At 37.6% G+C, this 27,622-nt stretch overlaps 1 protein-coding gene across 9 annotated transcripts in view; it reads left to right on the top strand.

Annotated features, from left to right (window-relative positions):
• Nucleotides 1-27,622, top strand: part of CEP128 (centrosomal protein 128) — a 479,221-nt gene that overhangs the window by 21,384 nt on the left and 430,215 nt on the right. For 8 of the 9 annotated variants that reach the window (XM_070378430.1, XM_070378426.1, XM_070378432.1 and 5 more), the window contains 4 exons: nt 335-496; nt 2,152-2,238; nt 23,416-23,542; nt 24,744-24,862. In XM_070378430.1, coding sequence (XP_070234531.1) covers nt 350-496; nt 2,152-2,238; nt 23,416-23,542; nt 24,744-24,862 — 480 coding nt within the window. In that variant the 5' untranslated portion in view covers nt 335-349. The remainder of the gene's footprint in view (nt 1-334; nt 497-2,151; nt 2,239-23,415; nt 23,543-24,743; nt 24,863-27,622) is intronic. The other variant, XM_070378434.1, reaches the window with a different exon arrangement.

Here is a 27,622-nt window from a genome sequence, read left to right on the forward strand (position 1 = left end):
AGATACCAATCTGTATGTCTCATATACCTTAGAGTGTTGTTGGTAGGGTTGTATGAGATACTATATGCTTTGAAAATTTAGGATCATTGCACAAAACTAAGTGATTATTATTATTTTGAGTTGTAAATGTCTGAGGAATTGCTCATAAAGCAGAAAAGACAAAGGAGAGAGAGTTGCATGTGGAAATGACTTGTGTTTTCAAGCTCTGTGTTAGAAATTATGATATGGCAAAAGACTAATGTAATAAATACTTAAAAGCAAATAAAATTTAATTAACCTCTTATTTCTATGCTCTTTACCATTTGATTGACCTTGAGCTGGATTTATTTTTAAGGATTTTTATACATCAATGGCAGAATCCTCCAGCGATTCAGACCACTTCCGCTCTCGTGACCGGTTGAGTCGGTGGGCTGCCAGTTCAGTACACAGGGAAGTTCGACATCGTCCTACTGTGGATGTCACTGAGAAGGTCAACACGATAACCAGCACTTTACAGGTTAGTTTAGCAGTGGTAGCATGTGGTAGATGTGAACTAGGTTAAACTAAGAAATGGTTTAAGTCAGTGTATTAGTTTTTTATGGCACGGTAACAAATTACCATAAAACTATTGTCTAAAAAACCCAGAAATTTATTTTCTTATATTTCTAAAGGTCAGCTAAAAGCAGTATATCTGGAGGTCTGCATTCCTTTCTGGAGGCCCTAGGGAAATATCTGTTCCTTTTCCAGCCTTTTCTAGAGGCTGCCGAAATTCCTGGTCCTATAGCCCCTCCCTTACTCTTCACAGCCATAAAGGTGGGTTGGACCCTTCTTACATCATGTTACTATGCCTATTCTTGCTTCCCTTTAAGGTTCCTTGTGAGTACCTTGGGTCCACCCCATAATCCAGAATAATCTTCCCATCTCAAGGTCCTTAATTTAGTTATATCTGCAAAATCCCTTTTGCCATATAAGGGAACGTATACACAGGTTTGAGAGATTAGGACCTAGACATTTTTAGGACCATTATTCTGCTTAACACAGTCAGTAAAGATACTTGAGATATCTGATAGGTTGCGGAAATGTCTTGGGATAAGATAGTATTTCCAAATACTTTAAATACTCTGGGAGTGAAGCCAGTAGGAATTACCATAGTTTAGCTTCTTGTGGACATGTCTTTAGAGAAGTTGTTCCTATTTTGGGTAGGTAAATTATTCATGGATGAATGATATTGAGATGCCATTTTTGTTTAGAGGCTAGTTTTTGACAGTGTTTGGAAATTTGAGTGGGAATTTTACATGCCCTTCCTAGAAAGGGTTTGATAATGAGGTGGGGGAAGGGTATCATGTTGGGGAAAAAGAAAACTCAAATAGAATTATTTTTTTCCTACCCTTTAATCTGTTACTTCTGTTTTGCCTAAATAACCATGGATTTTGGCTTTTAGTTGGTTTGAGTTATTATGCTTAGATAAAAAGAGGCTAATTTCTGGTGGAGAAACCATAATATGCTTTAAAACTCAGAAACCTATTTCTTTTGAAACTTATTTAAATTAACATAATATTGGATTTTTGCAGTGCAGATTCTTGTACTTTTCCACTAATGAAACATATTAATAACTATATATTTGGAAAGAAATGCCTTCATTCAACTTTCAGGTGAAACCTAGCAAATTTCGTGGAAACCATTTTTATTGTAATTAGGAACAAATTTGTTTATAGCTAAAAGTTAAGGGCTACTTTATTTTCTTTTCTCTTAATCAAGTTCTAAGGTAAATAATTGAAATAACATTGATCCTCGTGATTTGCTTGTCTTGAACACAATCTACCACATTTTTCTCAAGATTTCTCTTCTATAAAGAGGGGTTGAAGTGTACAAATTGTTGACATGTACAAATTGCTGATGAGGGTTCTTATCCAATTTATGGTTTTGTTTCCAGCTTGTTATGGATAAGGACTGAAACCATTTGCTTCAGATTTCACACGAGTAAATTGCAGATGGGCTTGAGTTTATCAGTGTTAATAAGATTTATTTGATATTTATGAAGTATATTGATGTCCAACTTAATTATTGTATCAGTTGTACTTTTTGCAAACAGTTGACCTAGTTATTTGATATACTGCTAAGATTGGGGAAAACGTCATTTGGAGCAATTAGTAAAGCCCACTTTTTTTTTAGGACACCAGTCGGAACCTGCGACAAGTCGACCAGATGCTTGGACGTTATCGAGAGTATAGTAATGGACAGGCGGGGGCTATAGAACATGTAAGAATGTTTACAAATGTTTGCATTTTCTCTTACTAACCTTTTTGGAAGTTTAGTTGTTGAATATGGATATGAGATAAAGGAGATGACCATCATGAATAGCTTTAGCTTTTTTACTGGGTTACTATTTTGTAGTTTAAATTTAGGTTAGCTTATCAGATGGATCGCCAACTAGTGTGTATAGATAAGATTCTGTTGAATTTGAAAGCTTTATTTATTAATTTTTTTTGGCTGTGTCACATGACATGTAGGATTTGTTCCCTGACGAGGATCAAACCACTGCAGTGGAAGCATGGAGTCTTAACCACTGGACTACCAGGGAAGTCTGAATTTGAGAGCATTAAATCAGAGGGGAAGAATTTAGGATGTGAATTAAACTGAAACTTACTAAATTTGGACCATGGATATCCCTCATGGGGAATTAAGAATTTTAAGGATGGTTTAATTTAGTAAGACATGCTCGTTATTTAAATAAATACTAAAACTCCATGGCCCTTTTAGTGCTACTCCAGAGGTAACTGTTGTGACAGCTTCTTGTATATCCTTTCAAACATTTTCTATGCATGCATAAGTATACATGTAATTGCTTTGAAAACCAGCATCCTGTAAAAAGTGTTATTTAACTTTTGTATAATAAGTGTTATGTAATTTTAATTCATTTAATGTATATCATTTTTCAGATGACACAGCTCTTCCTCATTCTTTTGAACAGTTATAATATTCCATAGTATAGATGTATTTAGGTTATTGTTTGTTATTATAAACTGTGCAGCCATGACCGTTACTGTACACATTTGTGGTGTATAATCATGTATGATTCTTGGAAGTATAGGATTCCTGGGTTAAAGGACATGTGCAATTAAAAATTCTCCAGACATTTCAAAATGCCCTTTCAAGTATATGCCAATTTAAACACATGGGGATTTAATATAATTCACATGGGGATGGAAGCCGGAAAGATACCCCGGAATTCTGGGATAAAATGAATATTTTTATTTGTTTGTTTGATTTTGGCCATGCCATATGGCTGGGGGGGGGGGAGTTTAATTCCCGGAGGAGAAATTGAACTTGGTCCCTAGGCAGTGAGAGTGTGAAGTCTTAAACATTGGGCCACCAGAGAATTCCCTAAAATGAATATTTTTTATTAATATTTTGCTAATTCCATTTCTTATTTCTTTCTTTTGGAATTTGCTAACTCATCTTCTGCAAACTCTTGGGAAACCAATTAAATTTATTCCTTCATGTTTCTAATTATGAGTGTACACTCTAAGACGACAGGTACTACATGTGTGCTGTAAAACTGATTATTTTATATATATCTGCGCTGTATGGCTTAATTGATGATTTATTTTCTTTTTACAAAGCAGAAATGTAGTCATCTCATTTGCTTGTAATTGGAGGCTAATTGCTTGAGTGCAGGGAACATATTTTCTCTTGTAAGGTTTTTTTTACTACTTTCATTTAGAAATTAAACTTGGACTTTTTTGCATCTACCAGGTTTTTATGATTTATGATGTATTTGCAGATGGTGCCATAGACTTTATATATTTAAGTAGCTCATGAGATGTTTTTGATTTAATTACCATATTAATAATGGTAGTTAATTTTTTGCTCCATAATTTATTAGTAAAAAATTAAAAACATTAACTAGTGGCAGAGAACTAACCTACTTTGAAAGGGAGAATATTAGATGAATTTCCCTTGGATTGAGTTATTGGGAAATAAAACTATATATTAGGGAAATTTCTGTATGGGTAAGCTTTTAAAACACAGTATGCCTTCTACTAGAATTGGGAGGCCTAGAATTGAATTGAGTTGAATTGAGTTCTAGAATTGAATTGAATTGAGTTCTGGGGGAATGGTTTTATACATGAGAAATAAACTCAACAGGTATTTCATTTCCATCTGAATTACCCGTACATAAAATGTAGAGCTGCTCATATTTAAAATAGGACATAGGAGAACAAGATTTTTTTACCTTGCACATGTGCCAAGTTGCTTTGGTCATGTCCGACTCTGCAACCCTATGGACTGTAGCGCTCCAGGCTTCTCTGTCCATGGGATTCTCCAGGCTAGAATACCAGAGTGGGTTGCCATTTCCTCCTCTAGGAGATCTTTCAGACCTAGGGATCGAACCCAAGTCTCTTATGTCTCCTGTATTGGCTGGCAGGTTCTTTACCACTAGCACCACCTGGGAAGCCCTCCTTTTATTTTAGGCCATTCTTTGTCTGGTCTAAATTCTCCTCCTTAGTTTCTCCAAATTCTTGTTCTGTTAAAGTAGTTGGTTCTCAGTGATTACCCACTCACCCTCATACCAGAGGGGATGTCTCTCATTGCTTTATATTACAGTCCCTCGATGGAGCAGTGATTTCCAGTCTACCACCTGTAAGTTACCTGGGGGCACACCTGCCTTAATCTATGGGAAGATGTGCAACTCGGAGTATTTCTCACAAGTCAGTCTGATGGGCTTCTCAGTATAAATTGCTTTCTTATCATTAAAATATTTACTGTTTTGAAATATAGCAGTAAAATGAGCATAACCTAAAAATGAGTGTATGTAACTATCAGGTGATTCATTTGAATCTTTTTATTTATATTCTTTAAGTCTTGTAAGTATATGATAGTGTTATCCTCTATTTTTAAAATTTTAATCATTGTGTGTTCTGTTTAGGAAGGGACTCTGGAAATTGATTTTTGTTTTTTGTTTCTTTTTGAGCCTGTGCTCCAGCTCATGCAAGTTCTCTTGCTGTGGAACCTAGTTTCTTTTCAATACTGTGTAGCAGATTAATTCATTTTGAAATTATTATTATTATTTTATTGAGGTATAGTTAATTTATAATATTGTATTAGTTTCTGGTATACAGCAAAGTGATTCAGTTATACACACATATTTATTAATATTCTTTTCCATTATGGTTTATTATAGGATATAGGATATCAAATACAATTCCCTGTGCTAAACAGTAGGACCCTGCTTATCTGTTTTATATAGAATAGTTTGTGTCTGCTCATCTCAAACACCTAATTTATCCCCCATCTGCCCCCTTTCCCCTTGGTAACCATGGTTTGTTTTCTTTATCTATGAGTCTGTTTCTGTTTTATAAATAACTTTGCTTGTGTCACATTTTATTTTCACATATAAGTGATATCATATTTGTCTTCCTCGTTCTAACTTACTTCATTTAGTATGATAATCTCTATATCCATCCATATTGCTGCAAATGGAATTACTTCATTTTTAATGACTGAGTAGTATTCCATTGTATATATGTATATACCACATCTTTATCCATTCATCTGTTGACATTTAGGTTGCTTCCATGTCTTGTCTATTGAAAATAGTGCAGCTATGAGCTTTGGGGTATATGCATTTTTTTGAATTAAGAGTTTTTTCCAGATATATGCCCAGGGGTGGATTGCTGGATCTTATGGCAATTTTTAGTTTTTCAAAGAACATCCATAATGCTTTCTGTAGTGCTGCACCAATTTACATTCCATCCAACAGTGTAGGAGGGTTCCCTTTTCTCCATACTCTCAATAACATTTATTATTTGTAGGCTTTTGATGATGGCCATTCTAACTAATGTAAGGTGATACCTCATTGTAATTTTGATTTGCATTTCTCTAGTAATTAGTGATGTTGAGTATCTTTTCATGTGCCTATTGGCCATCTGTATGTCTTCTTTGGAGAAATGTCAATTTAGGTCTTTTGCCCCCTTTTTGGGGGGCATTGTTGGATGTTTGTTGTTGTTGCTGTTATTGACTTGTATTAGTTGTTTATCTACTTCTGCTTTATTGACTGTGCCAAAGCCTTTGACTGTGGATCATAATGAACTGTGGAAAGTGCTTACAGAGATGGGAATACTTGACCACCTTACCTACCTCCCAAGAAATCTGTATACAGATTACGAAGCCACAGCTAGAACCAGACATGGAACAATGGACTGGTTCCAAATTGGGAAAAAGGAGTACGTCAAGGCTGTATATTGTCACTGTGCTTATTTAACTTTATATTCAGAGTACATCATGTGAAATGCTGGGCTGGATGAAGCACAAGATGGAATCACATTTCTGGGAGAAACATCAATAACCTCAGATATGCAGATGACACCACCCTTATGGCAGAAAGCAAACAGGAACTAAAGAGCCTCTTGATGAACGTGAAAGAGGAGAGTGAAAAAACTGGCTTAAAACTCAACATTCAAAAAACTAAGATCATGGCATCTGGTCCCATCACTTGTTGGCAAATAGATGGGGAAACAATGGAAAAATTGAGAGACTTTATTTTCTTGGGCTCCAAAATTGCTGCAGATGGTGACTTCAGTCACGAAATTAAAAGATGCTTGCCCCTTGAAAGAAAAGCTATGACCAAGCTAGACAGCATATTAAAATATAGAGACATTACTTTGCCAACAAAGGTCCATCTAGTCAAAGCAATGTTTTTTCCAGTAGTCATGTATGGATGTGAGAGTTAGACCATAAAGAAGACTGAGTGTGGAAACATTGATGCTTTTGACCTGTGGTGCTGGAGAAGACTCTTGAGAGTCCCTTGGACTCTCAAGGAGATCCAACCAGTCCATCCTAAAGGAAATCAACCATGAATATTCATTGGAAGGACTGATGCTGAAGCTGAACCTCCAGTACTTTGGCCACCTGATGTGAAGAACTGACCCCTTGGAAAAGACCCTGATGCTGGGAAAGATTGAAGGCGGGAGGAGAAGGAGACGACAGAGATGGTTGGATGGCATCACCGACTTGATGGACGTGAGTTTGTGCAAGCTCTGGGAGTTGGTGATGGACAGGGAAGCCTGGCGTGCTGCAGTCCATAGGATTGCAAAGAGTCAGACACGACAGAGCGACTGAACTGAACTGTACTGAGCTGTTTATTTTGGAAATCCTCTGTTGGTCTTGTTGTTTGGAAATATTTTCTCCCATTTTGTAGGTTGTCCTTTTGTTCTACCTATGATTTCCTTTGCTGTGCAAAAGCTTATGAATTTGGTGTCTCATTTGTTTATTTTTGCTTTTATTTGTATTGCTTTGGTAGACTAACCTAAGAGAACATTGCTTTGATTTATGTTGGTACAGATTTTACATATGTTCTCTTCTGGGAGTTTTGTGGTTTTGTGTCTTATATTTAAACGTTTAAGCCATTGAGTTTATTTTGTGTATGGTGTGAGGGAGTGTTCTAACTTGATTGATTTACATGTGACTTTCCAGCCTTCCCAACACCACTTCCTGTTGTGTGGTGCTGTGTCAAAGGAGGCTGGGTATGACTCTGGGTATGTGGGTTTATTTCTGGGCTCTCTGCTCTGTTCCATTGATTCATATATCTTTTTTTTTTTTTTTTTTTAAACCAATACCATGCTTCTTGATGTAGCTTTTTGTAGTATTGTCTGAAGTCTGGGAGGGTTATACCTCCAGCTTTGTTCTTTTTCCTCACGATCGCTTTGGCAGTTCTGGGTTTTTTGTGGTTCCATATAAATTTTAGGATTATTTGTTCTAGTTCTGTGAATAATGTCATGGGTAATTTGATGGGATTTGCATTAAACCTGTAGATTGCTTTCAGTTGTATGGCCATTTTAACAATATTAATTATTCCAGTGCAAGAGCATGGTATATCTTTCCATTTCTGTGTCATCTTCAGTTCTTTATCAATGTTTTATAGTTGTCAGCATATAAATCTTTCACCTCCTTGGTCAGGTTTATTCCTGAGTATTTCTTTGTTTTAGAGGTGATTTTATTTTTTAAAATTTTATTTATTTATTTTTGGCTGTGGTCTTCGTTGCTGTGTGGGATTTCTCTGGATGGGGAGAGTGAGGTCTACTCTCTGGTTGCATAGCACGGGCTTCTCATTGTGGTGGTTTCTTTTGTTACAGAGCATGGGCTTAGGGTGCGTGGAGTTTTTATCATGAATAGATGTTGAATTTTGGTTAATCCATTTTAACCATTGTTCAACTGTTAAAAGAATTTTCCCCATGTTAAATATCCATTGTCTAATTGAAATTAGCATTTCTCTTTTAACATATAAGAGATTTCCTAGGAAATGAGATCAGCTATTCTGCTCTAGGTAAGATAAGAACTTTTATTATTAACTTAGATTTATAAATGATACTAATGTTAAATCTCAGGAAATGGATATAAGTGATATATAGTTTACCTTTGAACAACACGGAGGTTGGGACTCTGACCTTCCATGCAGTTGAAAATTTGTGTATAACTTGTAGTTGGCTCTTGGTGTCTGAGTTTCCTCCCTGTCTGAAGTTCTCCATATTTACAGTTCTGTGTTCGTGGATTCAGCCAACCTTGGATCATGCGATACTGTGCTATTTACTATTGAAAAAAATCTGCATATAGGTAGACTAGTGTAGTTCACACCCATGTTGTTCAAAGGTCAACTGTATATAAACTTATATATTTATTTTATTGAGATTTAGTTTTGTGAACATAATTTGTCAGTGAGTGAGAGACAATATAAATATTCAGTGCAATGTTTTCCTCCTGAGATGATTTCTTCAAACAAGAGAATTGTGGGAATTATTTCTGTTGGTTTTGTAAGGGTCAAGAGTCATGATCAGTCAATTTTTGGACTACTTTTTCTTGAAATGTACATGATTTTGCTATTGTTTTCTTGAATCTTTATTCCAACGCTAAATGTAATTCTTTGCTTATTATATGTGAAGGTCTTGCTCTGTGAAGAGTTGAGCAGTGTTAGAGGATTGGCAATGGGTGTGTGGTGTTTCATAGGAAAACAGCACCTACCTCTTTGGGAATTTCTGCCTAAGTTTAGTTTACAGGCTCTTTCTTTTTTTTTTTTTGGTAGAAACTCATTTAATTGTTTCAGTAGTCCTAGTGGGTAGATGCTATTGGGGCATGGAATGGTCACTAACTTGCATAGTCTCACAGTAAGTCAGTGACAGAGCCAAGGATAGGACATTATCCCCAAACCCAGCACCAGGGTTTGTTCCTGTCATTCATTTGTGGTTACCCATGTTTTCATGATGCTGCGATTTTTTTTTTTTTTTCTGAAAATTGGGATTTTGGATTCCAAGTTTGAAGAGTAATATAATTTACATTGATAAACTAGATTTTGGAGGTTATCTTAACTGATTGAAGATCCAAAGCCCATCGTCATACAAGTCATTAAGGTTACCTCTGGTACAATGTCCAGAATGAGAGTTAGATGGAACAAATGTGGAAACAGAATGGGAGGGAGTCTGGTGCTGAGCTTGGATTGGCATTGAAGGCTTGTCAAAGTTGGCAGTTCTAGCTGCCACTTAAGGCAATGTGGTGGATTCTGCAAGTTTCCTTCCTCCTTCTTCCTAAGTGATAACTGTTGATTTTTTTTTTTTTTTCTAACTAGCCTTTCTTGTAGCCATAGCAGCCAACAAGCCATATTAAATTGGATGATATGATTTAGGATCTTTGGGTTCAGTGAACTTTATGAACTTAAGGAGGTGTCATCTTGTGTTATTTCTCATGCTGTAAATTTTTTTGGAAGTCTGAGAACATTTGGTCCAAAAAGAACCTATGTTATGAAAGTGTTAGTTGCTCAGTCGTGTCTGACTCTATGCAACCCCATGGACTGTAGCCTCCTAGGCTCCTCTGTCTATGGAATTCTCTGGGTAAAAATATTGGAGTGGGTTGCCATGCCCTCCTCCAGGGGATCTTCCCAACCCAGGGATCAAACCCGGGTCTCCTGCGTAGCAGACAGATTATTTACCTTCTGAGCCACCAGGGAAGCCCTATGGCAAAGTTTTATTTGCAAGTTTACTGGGAAGATTTGGAATATATTGTACTCCTGGGTTAAATAGTACAGTTGAATTGCCTAGTGTTTAGGATATTTCTAGGACTGTATGTTACTATTCATGAGAGAACAGGTCTGTTTTTTATGTTAATGTTATAGAAATGGAATGCCCTTAAGGAATGTTCAACATAGAAAGTTAATACATTCTGCAGTAGAAATTTGGACTGTAGCTGATGAGGCTGAAGTAGTTAATACTCCATATAAAGGAAAGATACAGTTCTCTTAATTCAAATCATTAGATTTACTAAGTACATTTTTAAGGTAAAGATTGGTTAAAATATAATACTGTCAAATTAGACCTTAGAGGCATGTATTAACAGGTCATTTTTCTTCAAATTAAGCACTCTGATTCAAATTTCCCTTTGGGAATAATAGACTGTTACCATCTGGCATATGAACTTTGGAAAAATTTGAATGTTACGTAACAAAGTCCAGGTTTTTCTTCTTTTTAGTGGGTTTCAGTTGTCAGATATACATAGTGACAGCCCAGAAGGATAATGTTAGATTTTTGGAGCCAGACATGAGCTACTTGTAATATTCCAGAGCCAAAGGTACTCATACCTTTCTCTCTGGCTGAGTTCTGATAATTGCCCTAAAGGTGAGAACTGTACCAACTTTTAACGACTTTAGTGTTAAGTAGTAAGAGTTTCTGGATAAGAAATTGTAATGGAACAACTGAATTCTGTTAGAACCCTCTTTTTGTTAATATATTTCAGATCTTAGGAGTTAAGTTCTTAGACCCTTATGTTTAAAATTTTATTGCCAAGTTTCCCGTGAAACTACTAGACAGAATTTTTTTTTTTTACAAAATTTTGCTTTGAAACTAGTGGAAAACTGTAGACTTTGGAGTCAGACTTATTACTGAATCCTGAACTTTTTCCACTAGAAACCACTTCAGTGATTTTGGGCAAGTTAATAAACCTTTCTGAACTTGAGTTTAATCATCTGAAAACTGAACATAATTATATATGCCTTATAGAGCTAACATTTATTGAAGTAGTCATGCTGTTTTAGACTCTTGTTAAACCTTTATGTTCTTGTTACTTCTTTAATTCATCAAGTAATCCCTATCTTCAAGTGTTGGCTGTGTTCTTAATATAGTACTTGGTATTTTAGGCAGGCCTTCCCTGGTGGCCCAGTGGTAAAGAACCAACCTGCCAAGGCAGGAGATGTGAGTTCATCCCTGGGTCGAGAAGATCCCCTGGAGAAGGAAATGGCAACCCTCTCCAGTGTTCTTGCTTGTGAAATCCCATGGACAGAGGAGCCTGGCAGTTTGCAGTCCATGTGGTCACAAGAGTCGGACACGACTGAGTGACTAAATCACCACAGCACATTATAGGCATTCAGTACTTTCCTGGAATTCATTGGGTCTAACTTAAGTTTCTTTTGTATATTATTGTGACTATAAACAACATAATGTGTTATAACATTCACAGCGATAAGTGTACCTGATTATTTTGACTTCAATACGCTAAATAGGCAGCATACGTAATATTGCTTTTGCCCCATGATTATATTGCCTGTCCACCCAAAATACAATAAGGTACAATTAAAAGTACATTCCATTTTTCATGCATGCTTATTTAATAACATTACAAATATTTTATGGAAGTACTTTTAAAAAATTAAAAAAAACTGTGGTTAGAATATGTGTTCTGTATGGGCTTTGAATATATGAGATTTCATTTAAAAATAAAATAGTTACATAAATAAAGGGGATTTCTAAATTTGAAAAGTATTTGTATGGACTTATATTTCCATAAATCAGCATGTGCAGAGAGGTTAGGGATAGCAGAGATAATGATCTTTTTGATAAATGAAAAAGATAGCAGCAGCCATTTAAAAAATACATTTCAGCAACAGATGGTGGGACTGGAAAAATATGGAATCCATAAATTTGCACTCTAATTTTATAAAATGCCTCACCTCCTCCACCTCTTCTTTCTGCCCTCCTCCTTCTCTTTGTTCTAGTGTTAATAGTAGAAGATAAATAGGCTGTAAGGGACCAAAGGAGAGCTGATAAAATTAACTCTACAGCCAATCTATTTTGCAGTCTATTGCCAGGTCAACCTTGACATTCTGTGGGGAAACAGTCAGTGAAGGAAAGTCAAGTAGAAAGCACTTAATTGGTGTGCCCATGGCTGTCATTATTATGTTGGACAAAATTTTTGACATCACCTCTTCTCTGCCTCTACTTCTGCCCTGGATTTTGCCAAGTTGACCTTACACTTGTAAATCAAGTACTTCAATCTTTCTTTTTTATACAACATGAATGAACTCCCTCCATAGTCACCTGTGCTGTATTCGTTGTGAATGTTTGCTAAATACTGACTTTACTTTCAGGTGAAACCAGGGTAAATGGTTAGATGAAATATTCACACGCTTCCAGTTTCTGCTCATCCATGCAGCCAAGTGGATGCAGTTAACCTATACATGACTAGATTTGCATGCATTTCTGTATAATCTGTGTTAGGGGATGTGTGTTTTCCTAGTATGAAAATAAAGGATAATTTGGAGTAAGAAAGTATCTGAAGAAACTAAATAGGATCTTTAATGGTTTCCACAGTTTAAGCCTACTTGGAATTGCAACGGGCTTCCCTTGTGGCTCAGCTGGTAAAGAATCCGCCTGCAGTGCGGGAGACCTGGGTTCAATCCCTGGGTTGGGAAGGTGCCCTGGAGAAGGGAAAGCCTACCCACTCCAGTATTCTGGCCTAGAGAATTGTATAGTATAGTATAGAATTGTATAGGACTGTATAGTCCATGGGGTCGCAAAGAGTCGGACGTGACCGAGCGTCTTTCACTTCACTTGAATTGCAACATTAGAATTTTTACCAAGGTCGTTGTTGATTTTTTTTTTTTTAGTTGTGTTTTTCATTTGTATGTAAGCTAATTATTTGAATATTTGTTACCTATTGTGTTTATGTGTGAGTAATTACTGTTCCTATTTTATTTTTGTTTTATTCCTACTTTATTATGGAAATTCCTCTTTGTGAAAGTAATGGTGGATAGTTTTTTTTCCCCTCTCGTTCAATGAGCTTAATTTTGTTGAGAATGTGAGTATGTGAGATACACTGCTTATTAGTATCAATAACTATAAGTTGACCATGGAAGTTAATCCTTGTGGCTCTTTGCCTTTTCTCATCTTGTCTTACTGAGGGCAAATTTTACTTAATATGATTTATTTCATAGGCATTTTTGATACTGTGTGTGGAGTTGGTGCCTAGTTTCTTAGCTGTTTACTGTTGCTTGGAAACCTTACCTTCCCAAAGACTGGTCAAGAGGTTTAGTTATTAATGAATTTTGGAAAGTCAGTATATATATATTTTTTTCACTGAAAGAAACAAACCAGAGTCCCAGTCCCAGGTGAGGTGAAGTTTAGCGTAACTCTTCCACTGAATACAGCTGTAACACCTTCACTGAATGCATGGAGTAGCTTTTTGAGGACTCTGAAAAGTAAAGACAGTCCTTGTTGCATGGTTTTGATGTGCATGAATTTTATTACTCCTATGTGGTCAAAATAACACCCGTCCTTAAACAATACAATTCAAATTTCAATTAACACAACATTGTATTAATGATGAGTAACTGCAAAAAAGGAGAAACTTTGCTGCTAGCTCTTCAGGCCACACCTTACTGTGTAAATAACAAATTGCTGCTTTTGAAGTTTGTTGCTGATTGGTTGCAGACAATGAAAAGTATGATTGTGATACTTCCCTTCTATTCCAGTGACAAACCTTGCTATTTATAAAAATAAATAATAATAATAAAGGAATTGGTCAAAAAGATGAAAGTGTTGCAAAGAAACGAAAATTGATAATGCTAAAATGAAATTTGAATTATATTATGGAGGAGTTACACATGGGGTTATAAAGATATAGGAAGGGTGGTGGGGAGGAATAGTTAGGGAGTTTGGGATTGACATGTACACACTGCTATTAATATATTTAAAATAGTTAACCAACAAGGACCTACTGTATAGTACAGGAAATTCTGCTCAATGTTATTAACAACCTAAGTGGGAAAAGAATTTGAAAAATAATGGATACATGTATATGTATAACCGAGTCACTTCACTGATAACCGAATCACTTCGCTGTACACCTGAAACTAACACAACATTGTTAATCAGCTATACTCCAGTATAAAATAAAAAGTTAAAAAGAAATAGCTGAGAGTGAGAATAGTGGCAGTTTTGCTGTTTAAGAGTCTGTAGATGTACAGAGGAATTCAGTGAGTCTTTAGGGAATGATCTTTTTCTGAAGAGTTTCTTTAGATTAAAACATCCCATTTCTTCACTCATGTTTGCTCTTACATTCAGCATCTGTAATCATCACAATGAAAACTGCCATTTACTGGACAAACTAATCTTCCCTAGTAGTAGTAGCTAGTAGATCAGTTGTGTCTGACTCTTTGCGACCCCATGGACTGTAGCCTATCAGGCTCCTCTGTCCATGGGATTTTCCAGTCAAGAGTGCTGGAGTGGATTGCCATTTCCTTCTCCAGGGGATCTTCCCGACCCAGGAACTGAACCCCGGTCTCCAGCATTGCAGGCAGACACTTTACTGTCTGAGCCTCCCTAGGCATTGCTCTAATTATTCTACATACATTATGTTATTTCATTCTCAAAATAAAATGTTAGTCTGTGAAATAGGTCAACAGGAGCAGATGCAGAAGTAGTAGAGTTGAGGCAAGTACGGGCTTTCTTCTGGTTCTTCTGAATCATGATGTTTTTAATGATTACACCCCTTATATGGAGTGCGACTGCTGCCTAGGTGATTTCTCTTCATATATTTGATTTGCAGTATACTCAGTCTTTCTGAGTTTTATATATATGTGCAATATATATATATATTTCAATTCACTGAGCTTGACTTATATTTTGTCTTAAATTAGACCTTCAAATAGAGATGTCAGAGGCCTTTCAGAGATGTTGATGAGAGTTTTTAAAATTTGCTCTTATATTGTTAATCTGAAAGCTTATAATTTATTTACTCCTTTCCAAAATGATGAGTTATTTCCCTAGCGTTCCCTACTGGTGACCAATGACGTTTTTTTTTTTTTTTCTTTTTGAGTATCATTAACTTACGAACTTAGGTGTATTGGAACAGCTTTATTCCATTGTAGTTAGTATTTTTATTAATGCCCAAATTATTTCATCTGTCACTAGAAAGAGATTTTTCAACTTGAATTGTTTGTTTAAAAGAATGTCTTAACAATTTGAATAAACTACCTTGTAAACAAGTATTGCCATTCAATTTCAGTGGCTGAGTTTTATTTTTATTTCTACTGGGTCAGTTCAGTTCAGTTGCTCAGTTGTGTCTGACTCTTTCTGACCCCATGGACTGTAGCATGCCAGGCTTCCCCGTCCATCAACAACTTCGGGAGCTTACTCAGACTCATGTCCATTGAGTTGGTGATGCCATCCAACCATCTCATCCTCTGTCGTCCCCTTCTCCTCCTGCCTTCAATATTTCCCAGCATCAGGGTCTTTTCCAATGAGTCAGTCCTTCACATCAGGAGGCCAAAGTATTAGAGTATCAGCTTCAGCATCAGTCCTTCCAATGAACACCCAGGACTGATCTCCTTTAGGATGGACTGGTTGGATCTCCTTGCAGTCCAAGGGCCTCTCAAGAGTCTTCTTCAACATCATGGTTCAAAAGCATTAATTCTTCAGTGCTCATCTTTCTTTATAGTCCAACTCTCACACCTATACATGACTGCTGGAAAAACCATAGCTTTGACTACGTAGACCTTTGATATGCTGTCTATATAGACCTTTGATATGCTGTCTAGGTTGGTCATAGCTTTTCTTCCAAGGAGCAAGCGTCTTTTAATTTCATGACTGTAGTCACCATCTGCAGTGATTTTGGAGCCCCCCAAAATAAACAATTCTATTGTTTTCCCATCTATTTGCCATGAAATGATGGGACTGGATGCCATGATCTTAGTTTTCTGAATGTTGAGTTTTAAGCCAACTTTTTTACTCTCCTCTTTCACTTTCATCAAGAGGCTCTTTAGTTCTTCTTCGCTTTCTGCCATGAGGCTGGTGTCATCTGTGTATCTGAGGTTATTGATATTTCTCCAAGCAGTCTTGATTCCAGCTTGTGTTTCCTCCAACCCAGCGTTTCTCATGATGTACTCTGCATAGAAGTTAAATAAGCAGGGTGACAATATATAGCCTTGATGTACTCCTTTTCCTATTTGGGACCAGTCTGTTGTTCCATGTCCAGTTCTAACTGTTGCTTCTTGACCTACATACATATTTCTCAAGAGGCAGGTCAGGTGGTCTGATATTCCCAATCTCTTTCAGAATTTTCCACAGTTTATTGTGATCCACACAGTCAAAGGCTTTGGCGTAGTCAATAAAGCAAAAATAGATGTTTTTCTGGAACTCTCTTGCTTTTTCTATGATCCATCAGATGTTGGCAATTTGATCTCTGGTTCCTTTGCCTTTTTAAAATCCAGCTTGAACATCTGGAAGTTCATGGTTCATGTACTATTGAAGCCTGGCTTGGAGGATTTTGAGCATTACTTTGCTAGTGTGTGAGATGAGTGCAATTGTGCAGCAGTTTGAACATTCTTTGGCATTGCCGTTCTTTGGGATTGGAATGAAAACTGACCTTTTCCAGTCCTGTGGCCACTGCTGAGTTTTCCAAATTTGCTGGCATATTGAGTGCAGCACTTTCACATCATCATCTTTTAGGATTTGAAATAGCTTAACTGGAATTCCATCACCTTCACTAGTTTGTTCATAGTGATGCTTCCTAAGGCCCACTTGATTTGCATTCCAGGATGTCCGGCTCTAGGTGAGTGATCATACCATTATAGTTATGTGGGTTATGAAGATCTTTTTTGTATAGTTCTTCTGTGTATTGTTGCCATCTCTTCTTAATATCTCCTGCTTCTGTTGGGTCCATACTGTTTCTGTCCTTTATTGTGCCCATCTTTGCATGAAATGTTCCCTTGATATCTCTAACTTTCTTGAAGAGATCACTGCTGCTGCTGCTAAGACACGTCAGTTGTGTCTGACTCTGTGTGACCTCATAGACAGCAGCCCACCAGGCTCCTCCGTTCCTGGGATTCTCCAGGCAAGAACACTGGAGTGGGTTGCCATTTCCTTCTCCAATGCATGAAAGTGAAAAGTGAAAGGGAAGTTGCTCAGTCGTGTCCAACCCCATGGTCTGCAGCCTACCAGGCTCCTCCGTCCATGGGATTTTCCAGGCAAGAACACTGGAGTGTGTTGCCAATGCCTTCTAGTCTTTCCCATTTTATTGTTTTCCTTGATTTCTTTGCATTGACCATTGAGGAAGGCTTTCTTATCTCTCTTGCTACTCTTTGGAACTCTGCATTCAAATGGGTATATCTTTCCTTTTGTCCTTTGCCTTTAGCGTCTCTTCTTTTCTCAGCTATTTGTAAGGCCTCCTCAGACAACAATTTTGCCTTTTGGTATTGCTTTTTCTTGGGGATGGTCTTGATCCCTGACTCCTGTGTAGTGTCATGAACCTCCATCCATAGTTCTTCAGGCAGTCTGTCTATCAGACATAATCCCTTGAATCTATTTGTCACTTGCACTGTGTAATTGTAAGGGATTTGATTTAGGTCATATCTGAATGTTCTAACAGTTTTCTCTACTTTCTTCAATTTAAATCTGAATTTGGCAATAAGGCGTTCATGATCTGAGCCATAGTCAGTTCCCAGTTTTTCCTGACTGTATAGAGCTTCTCCATCTTTGTCTGCAAGGAATATAATCAATCTGATATTGGTATTGACCATCTGGTGATGTCCATGTGTAGAGTCATCTCTTGTGTTGTTGGAAGAGGGTGTTTGCTGTGACCAGTGCGTTCTCTTGGCAAAACTCTTTAGCCTTTGCCCTGCTTCATTCTATACTCCAAGGCCAAAGTTGCCTGTTACTGCAGGTATCTCTTGACTTCCTACTTTTGCATTCTAGTCTCCTATATGAAAAGGACATCTTTTTTGGTTATTATTTCTAGAAGGTCTTGTAGGTCTTCATAGAACCGTTCAACTTCAGCTTCTTCAGCATTACTGGTTGGGGTGTAGACTTGGATTACTGTGGTACTGAGTGGTTTATCTTGGGAATGAACAGAGATCATTCTTTCATTTTTGAGATTGCATCGAAATACTGCATTTTGGACTCTTCTGTTGACTATGATGGCTACTCCATTTCTTCTAAGGGATTCCTGCCCACAATGGTAGATATAATGGTCATCTGAGTTAAATTCACCCATTCCAGTCCATTTTAGTTCACTGATTCCTAAAATGCATTCACTAAATCCTAAATCCTAAAATGTTCACTCTTGCCATTTCCTGTTTGACCACTTCCAATTTGCCTTAATTCATGGACCTAACATTCCAGGTTCCTATGCAATATTGCTCTTTACAGCATCAGACCTTGCTTCTATCACCAGTCACGTCCACAACTGGGTGGTGTTGTTGCTTTGGCTCCGTCTCTTCATTCTTTCTGGAGTTATTTCTCCACTGATTTCCAGTAGCATATTGGGCACCTACTGACCTGGGGAGTTCATCTTTCAGTGTCCTATCTTTTTGCTTTTTCATGCTCTTCATGGGGTTCTCAAGGCAAGAATACTGAAGTGTTTTGCCATTCCTTTCTCCAATGGACCACATTTTGTCAGAACTCTTCACCATGACCCCTCCGTCTTGCTTCAGTTGTTTTTGCCTGATTTCAATTGAATGGAGATGAAAGAAGACCTAATATGTAAATAGTGTATTTATGTCAAGTTAAAGTGAAAAAATGTCGTGTTCTATGATGCCGGTTCTGCAGTGGGGGAAATAGAATCAACATTGGTATGTGGTGAGGTTTCCAAGATAAACTTTTAGAATCTGGACCATAGCGGTCAGTACAGTAGTCTGTGTGGAACACTGATTTAGTTTCTGCAAAACAGCATCATCCATCATAGTAAATTAATGTTAAATAGAATTTTTTTAGTGTTTTGCTTTTATGTAATTTTGAGTTTTATCTGCTTTTGCACATAATTAGAAGTTATAATTCTAAGGAATTTAAAAGAAATTTTATATCTTTTTATCTTTTTGTTTTTTATTCTAGGAGTTAGCAAATTGGTTTTGTACATCATGACTAGATTTTGTGTGGTGTCTGTTGTTTTATTGCTACTTTAAGTGTAGTTGTAAATTTTATTACATTTAGTTTGTGTCTTAGGTGGAGGACTTGTTTTTGCTGTGATGTTTGCAGGAGTGATTAAAAAAAATCTTTAACCTCTTTACCTTTTACAGTTCATTTTTTGATCTTTATATATTAGCTAGTTCATCTGTTCAATGGCATATGGCATATCTCTTGAGAGTTTTAAAATGAGGTTGCCAAATACTTTGTCTTAACTTTTTATTTTATTTCTGAAATGATCAACTTTACAACATCTGTTATTCTTCCTAGATTTTGGGAGTAATGTATCATTTCTCTTGTTCTGCAATATTTTCCCATATGTTCCATGGTGAGTTTTTGTTGTTAGCAGGGATTGTGTGTGTGTTTGTGTGTGTGTGTAAATTCATCATCTTAATCAGCTTTTAGTTACAGCTCAGGATTTGTTAGCAAATAAACCCACATAATGGGTTTCCCACGTGGCTCAGTGGATAAAGAATCTGCCTGTGATGCAGTAGACACATGAGACATAGGTTGGATTCCTGGGTTGGGAAGATCCCCTGGAGAGTGGCATGGCAGCCCACTCCAGTATTCTTTCCTGGAGAATCTCATGGACAGAGGAGCCTGGTGGTCTGAGGTCCATAGGGTTGCAAAGAGTTGGACACGACTGAAGGGACTAAGCACAGCAAGCGTAAAAAGGATGCTGGCAAATTCTGCTTCTGGCATTTGTTGATGAGATTATTTTAGATCAACTCTCCCGTGCAGAACAACTGAAAAGGTTAAAAAGTGTAAAAAATTTTACTAAACTATTAGAAAACTACCAATATAGTGGGGAATATAATAGTCAAGATCTGGCAAAAAATGAAGTCTGGAAGGAAGAGTCCTGCATTTGGGACTCCTCCTCTGTCAAGGCAGTAGCTGATCCGAAACGAGGTGGCTTAGAAGTGGATAGGATTAGAGCTATCGATAGACCTAAAGAGGCTGGAGGGACCAGAATTGGAGTTCAGGAACCCTCCAGCTTTTGACTGAGACCCCAAAGGGCGATAACCTAGGAAAATGGTAAACTGAAAATAAGAGCAGTGATAAATTGAAAATAATTGACAGTGCTGATGGGGTCAGAAGCCCAGCTTTGAACCATCTCAGTTCAGTTCAGTCGCTCAGTCGTGTCCGACTCTTTGCAACCCCATGAACCGCAGCATGCCAGTCCTCCTTGTCCATCACCAATTCCCGGAGTCCACCCAAACCCATGTCCATTGAGTTGGTGATGCCATCCAACCATCTCATCCTCTGTCGTCCCCTTCTCATCCTGCCCTCAATCTTTCCCAGCATCAGGGTCTTTTCAAATGAGTCAGCTCTTCGCATCAGGTGGCCAAAGTATTGGAGTTTCAGCTTCAACATCAGTCCTTCCAATGAACACCCAGGACTGATCTCCTTTAGGATGGACTGGTTGGATCTCCTTGCAGTCCAAGGGACTCTCAAGAGTCTTCTCCAACACCACAGTTCAAAAGCATCAATTCTTTGGCCATCTCAGTTCTAACAAATTAAGGCGCTTTGGGTTTCCTGGTGACCTAGGCTGACTCTCTGATAGAAGCAGAACCAAATCCCTTCTGACAGAAGGTGTCATCAATCCAGAGCTTTAAATTAACTCCACAGTTTTTCTTGTGTCTGTCACATGATTAAAAAATACTCAGGCGTAAGAAAGTGCAAGAGATGACTGAAAAGCAAGGGAAAAAGAGGACCTGTAATGAACTATAAGATAACTATGATTAACCTGTTCAAGAAATTCAGAATGTTGACATAGAATTGAAAACTCTAAAAGACAAAAAATCAAATGAAAATCACAAGGATTTCCCTGATAGTTAAGTGGCCAAGACTCCATATTCTCAATGTAGAGGGCCTGAGTTCAATCCCTGCTCAGAGGACTAGATCCCACATGCTGTGACTAAAGGTCCCTCATGCCTCACATGGAGATCCTGCATGCTGCAGCAAAGATCAGAGGTCCTGTGTACCCAACTAAGACTTGGTGTAACCAGAAAAAAATTAATGGAAACTGAAAAATATAACTAAAATAAGCAAACAAGTAAATTAGGAAAAAGAAAACATCAACAGATGGATTAAGTAGTGGCTTGTATACAGTTGAAGAGAGAATTAATAAATTGAGAGATAGACCAGCAAAATATATTCAAAAAGAAAAATGGGGAAATGAAAGGAGGAGAGGAGAGCATGGATGACCCATGGGATTTGGTAAAACGGTATCACTTGAATGCAGCTGGTTGGAGAGGAAGAGGAGAAGGGAAGGGGGCCGGAAAGAAAGGGGCAGGAGAAATGAGGAGACGTGACTGAAGACTTACAACACATGAAAGAGATCAGGTTACAGATTCCATTATCTCTATGAGTCAGAAGTGGAATAACCACAAATAAGACTACACATAGTCATATCATTGTAAAACTATTGACACTCAAAGTCAAAGAGAAAAATCTTAAAGACAGCCAGAGCTATAAAAGGCAGGTTACCTTCCAAAAGATGCAGTGATTAGAAATGTCAGCTGATTCTGCTTCCAAAAATATAATCAACTTTACTTCAATTAAAAAAAATAAGCTATGAAAAAAGAGGATACTGACATCAGGCTTAGCTTGTAAAGATACAGATAATAAACACAGGAAACCTTGGTAGAACTGATTCTGTCACTAATTTGTGTGATCTAAAGACATTTTACCTTTTCAGTTCCTTTTTTCGTATCATAATTTGGACTTGAAGTTTTTCATTTTAACATTGTACAATTTTATTCTTGTCCTGGATTACTGATATGCTATTCTAAGTTCTCTATGTAAGACCTCTCATCTACCTGTATGTTAAACTTAGTTTCATTTTATATGTGTGTTAATTACTCTCCAGGTAGACCTTAGTTCTCCCAGGCTTCATCAGTATATTTCCCTGGATTGATAGTCTGGGCCCTTGAACTGGTGAACGTTCAGGCAGGATGGTGTCGTACACACCCCAGTGTAGAGAAGCAGGGAGCAGAGGGTATGGAAATACTAGCTTTATCTTTTTTTTTTTTCCAGAAATGAGAGTGGCAATACAAATACATTCTTGAAATTCTAGCACTGTTCCTTTTAATCCAGGCTATTTTAACCTTGATTCTCCAGAAGAGCTATAGCCGAACAAGCAAAATGGAAAAGGATTTGCTCGTTTGTGACTCATATTCTGTTTCAGCTGTACTCTTCCTTCAGCCGAAGCTACTTTCTTTCTGCACAGTTTCTCAAGGAAACCAACTTATCCCTCCATAAGTGATGTTCTACCTTTAATTTTGGCTGGATTTAGGAAGCCCTTTCCTTTCCATCACTTGTTTTATTTTGACATTCTCTTTAAAGAGTTATAGATAACTTGTTTTCTGGATTCATACATTATTTTTATTAATATTATTTTTTTATTCACCGTTGGCTAAAATGCCTGGACCAGAAGTTTCTCAGCAATTCATGGGATGTGGATCTTCCTTAGGTTTAGTCTTTTTCCTTCAGATTTTAGTTGAATCCTCTTTTTAGGTCGATAGCTCTGTAAAGCTCTGGATGTTATTCTCAGTATTAAGTGTGTTTTTGTTTGTCGTAGCTCTTTAGGTCTAAAAAGATGCCATCTTATTTCCCCTGCTGGTTAACTCTCTGCTGGTCTGAAGAGAGCATTTGGACAACTGTGATCCTAGTTCGTACTAATAGTCTAACATCTGACCACGTGGTTTTCTGGGATTTGAAGTCTTTGAATGAGTGAAAGAGATGTTCTGGTGCAGAGTTGGGCAGTGCACATTTTTTCATAATGGCAGTCACTCTTGACAACTGTTCATTTTCCTGTTTGTTACAGATCTGGGGCTTCTGAGGGAGTGTTTAGAACGGAAGAAAACTTTCTCTCTCTTTTTCAGATGTTGGCCTTTTTATGTTTCTAAGCATGGGTGGAACATCCATCTGATTTTGTAAACCCTCAGTTAGTAGACATGTCTTTTGTATTCTGGTAATACAAAGATGGAATAGGTAGGGACAGATGGTATTTAAAACCACTTTAGAGTTGGCTCTTAAAATATTTATGTTTACTGTTTTTATATTTCTATTGACATAATTTAGTTCAGAATTTTCTGTGATATAAATTCTCTTTAGGAACACCAGTAGTTCAGAAATAGCTTTAAAAATCTGTAGGGTATTTGTATTTAGAAGTTTAAGAAGAATAAATCTCCTTTCGTTATATTCTTTAATTTAGTTAAAAGAAAGCTTGGAACAATCAATAGGCCAACTGCGGAGTCAACGGTTGTCGAGAAACTCAGGAGGGAGAAGTATTTCTGTTACAAGTCTGAGTACAAGTGACCTCGATGGTGTCACTGTGACAGGTAAATTTTTCAGATGTTCTGAAAACTTTTTCTTTCTTTTCTTTGTCTTAAAAATCTTCCTGAAGTACATATTGAGGACATGTAGTATTTAGACAAATGTAACCCATATTTAAAATCCTACAAATAAGGTGCTAGAAGATACAAAGTTTTACAGTGAATATTTTGAAACATGTTCAGTGGGACTTTGATATTCTGAGTCTGTTACTTTGGTTCTTCTCAGGCTCTGTAGACCATGTAAAGCTTTACCTGACAAAACTTTGATTTAATTGTCTGCCTCCAGTCAAAAGAAACACAAATAGGATTTTCTGTGTGGTGTACTTTCTGGATTGTAAGTCTTCTCTTGGCTTCATAGTTCTTCAGATGTCTCATTATGAAATGCCCCGTGACAGTGGTAAGAACAGGGGAGTTGTAGCCTTTCTGTGCAGCTAGATTTCAGTGGCTGCACAAAAGGTGGTAACGCTGAGTTTGCCTGTAATTAACCTTACTTATACTTTGCTATAAGTGGCAACCCACTCCAGTATTCTTGCCTGGAAAATCCCATGGACAGAGGAGCCTGGTGGGTTACAGTCCATGGGGTCTCAAGGTGTCGGAGACAGCTGAGCGACTGAGCATACACATCCTTTCCTACAGCTCTGAGGTTCATGTTTGAATAGCGAAAACTTGTAAAAGTTTGCAGTGAAGAGAGGCAATTAGAGTGAACTTTAGTAGCTTGCACTGTTAATATTGTTACTGGTCATGATAATGACTAAAAATCACAGTTGGCTATTTTTCTTTATGTAGTTTAGTTCATTTATACTGATTTGTAAACACCATTCAGATTTTAGATAATTTGTTGTTTGAAAATTTCTGTTTTTTTAGTATTATTTTGGGGAATCAAAGAAGTTATTTTTATAGCAACTTACTGTTTTTATGTAAGAGAAAATATTCTATTGCTTCCTTGAAAATTATAGCCAGTTAGAATTTTTGATATGTTCTATTTTCAGGTCACTTCAGTTTTCATTTTATCGGCTTTAAGAGCAACATAAGTGCCAATTTTGTGGAATGTTTGGCCACAGCAAGATTTGTTTGTGATTGTCTGTGGGAAATAGTGTGGGTTAAGGGCACATGTGCATATCCAGGTCTGTTACGTATTTCCTGAGTGAAAGTTTAGATTGTTGCTTCTTATTTTTTTAATCCTTTCTCTTTTCTTTCTTCTGTAAAGAGAGCTACCGTTTTCCGCCTACCTCACCTCTCAAGGACTATGGGGATCAACAGGGTATTAAACGAAATAGGTCCAAAACTGGTGTCCGATTTGTTCCGGAGACTGATGACGTGGGCCAGGTACTTTGTTCCCATTCTGTAGTCTGTATTCTTCCTATTTCTGTTTAAATGACTAACACTTGAATTTTGTGGCTGTGTTTTAACTGTTTGATCGTCACTAACTATGTACTGATTTTTTTAACGAAGTAAACTATTTTATTTTCAGTTTGTTGATTACCATCATACATTTATTTTGAGCTTTGTTATGGAGGATTATATTTTGTTTTGTTCCCTTGCTCAGGTGGCTCATTCTGGAAGCTCTGCTATGTCAGCTACTTTCTAATTTGCTTAGTTTAGTTTACTGTGAGCAAATTAGGCTTTATGTGGTTAGCCTATTTATATTTTTCATAATTTTTTTCTTATTGTTGAATCGTTGATGGAGCCACCTTCTATGAAGCAGAAATTCTAAACTTTCTCCATGTATTCATGAAAGATTTTGAAAGTATTTGTTCTCTGGATATACTTTTTTTGCTTTAAACTTCTCTGCAAGATCTGAAAGTTTTTGTTGTTATTGCCTTGGGTTGCTAAATTAATAATGGCTAGGAGCAACAGACTGGTTCCAAAAAGGAAAAGGACTACGTCAAGGCTGTATATTGCATGTTGTCACCCTGCTTATTTAACTTATATGCAGACTACATGATGAGAAACGCTGGGCTGGAAGAAGCACAAGCTGGAATCAAGATTGCTGGGAGAAATATCAATAACCTCAGATATGCAGATGACACCACCCTTACGGCAGAAAGTGAAGAGGAACTAAAAAGCCTCTTGATGAAAGTGAAAGAGGAGAGTGAAAAAGTTGGCTTAAAGCTCAACATTCAGAAAAGGAAGATCATGGCATCTGGTCCCATCACTGCATGGGAAATAGATGGGGAAACAGTGGAAACAGTGTCAGACTTTATTTTTTTGGGCTCCAAAATCACTGCAGATGGTAACTGTAGCCGTGAAATTAAAAGACGCTTACTCCTTGGAAGGAAAGTTATGACCAACCTAGATAGCATATTCAAAAGCAGAGATACTACTTTGCCAATAAAGGTCCATTTAGTCAAGGCTATGTTTTTTCCAGTAGTCATGTATGGATGTGAGAGTTGGACTGTGAAGAAAGCTGAGCGCTGAAGAATTGATGCTTTTGAACTGTGTTGTTGGAGAAGACTCTTGAGAGTCCCTTGGACTGCAAGGAGATCCAACCAGTCCATCCTAAAGGAGATCAGTCCTGGGTGTTCATTGGAAGAACTGATGCTGAAGCTGAAACTCCAATACTTTGGCCACCTCATGCGAAGAGTTGACTCATTGGAAAAGACCCTGATGCTGGGAGGGATTGGGGGCAGGAGGAGAAGGGGATGACAGAGGATGAGATGGCTGGATGGCGTCACTGACTCGATGGACATGAGTTTGAGTGAACTCTGGGAGTTGGTAATGGACAGGGAGGCCTGGTGTGCTGCGATTCATGGGGATCGCAAAGAGTCGGACACGACTGAGCCACTGAACTGAACTGAGCAGATACTGTTGACTTTGACATCTTTGGTAGTTTTAAGATTGAGAGCTCACAGTTTGTTAGGATACTTGTTTGTATTTTGTGCTTATTATAGCATAAGATAAAAAGATAAAAGGACTAAGTCCTTTAGAAGACACCTTGTAGAAACTTTTCCTTGACTATTAATTTTTGCAATTGACTAGTAGTGTTGATTATGTGATTAAACCTAGAGCAGAGAACAATATCCTAACATTACTCTTTAATTTTTTTTTATTTAGTGCTTCTGTCCTGGGATAGTGCTTATACTTGGAAACAGTGATGAGCAAAAAACCTTGCCTTTTCATGGAGCTTACAATTTAGAGGGGGAGCTAGATACTAATCAAAAAGTATATAAATACACCCAAAATTATGATCTGAGATGTATGCTATAACAGAAAAAAGCCTAGGGTTGTGGGAGTGTTCTGTAGAGGGACTTATTCCAATTGGGAAAGCCTTCCCAAAGAAAGGCTGATTAAGCTGAGATCTGAAAGTTGATTAAGAGTCATTTGAGGTACAATGAATAGCTTGGCAGGAGGGAAGAGAGCAGCTATATGTAGTTTATAGAAGGCCATGTGGGTAAAGTATGAAACTGATACTGTGCACAGCCATGTAAGAGGGTGGCAATAACTTTAAAGAAATCACCCTGGCTCTAGTGTAGAAAATGAAGTCAGTGTGGACCAACCAGTAGGAAGGATGCCACTGTGTTCTGAGCCGATGGTCACTTGGATGAAGGTAGATTGCCGAGGTCCAGCCCCGGCTGATCCAGGGAGTTCGAAGGGGAGACGGCTTCGGCGAGTTCACTGGATACAATAGCTTTATTTAAATATTCATCAAAGATATAAAGAGTAGTAGAATGAGGATAGCTCAGTAGGAAAATTCAGCGGAGAAAAGAGGCTGAGTAGCTTGGTTTACGCAGAAAATCAATATAACCTGTGACATCAGGTTAGCTCTGACCACAGAGGCCGCAGGCGCCCTCTCGAATAGCGGAAGGTGCCCCACCTTAGGCACCTTCTCTAGTGGGTCTTAGAAGCCCGGGCAGAAGTGCAGTGGGTTTACAATAAAGGAAATAATTTATTACCTTAAGGGTCTAAAGTTGCTAACACCAAGGCCACTACTTATTTTTTCTACATACCAACTATATTAATTAATACACTTCCAAGGATACAATACAGGGGATGAGGAAACTTGGCAGCAAGCATTGGCTCATCAATGAAATCTTTTACTAGTTTTATTCTGACAGTTTCTAACTCTCCAAGAGGCTCTAAGCTATT

Source organism: Bos mutus, chromosome 10 (assembly GCF_027580195.1).
Source record: "Bos mutus isolate GX-2022 chromosome 10, NWIPB_WYAK_1.1, whole genome shotgun sequence".
Taxonomy (NCBI): Eukaryota; Metazoa; Chordata; class Mammalia; order Artiodactyla; family Bovidae; genus Bos; species Bos mutus.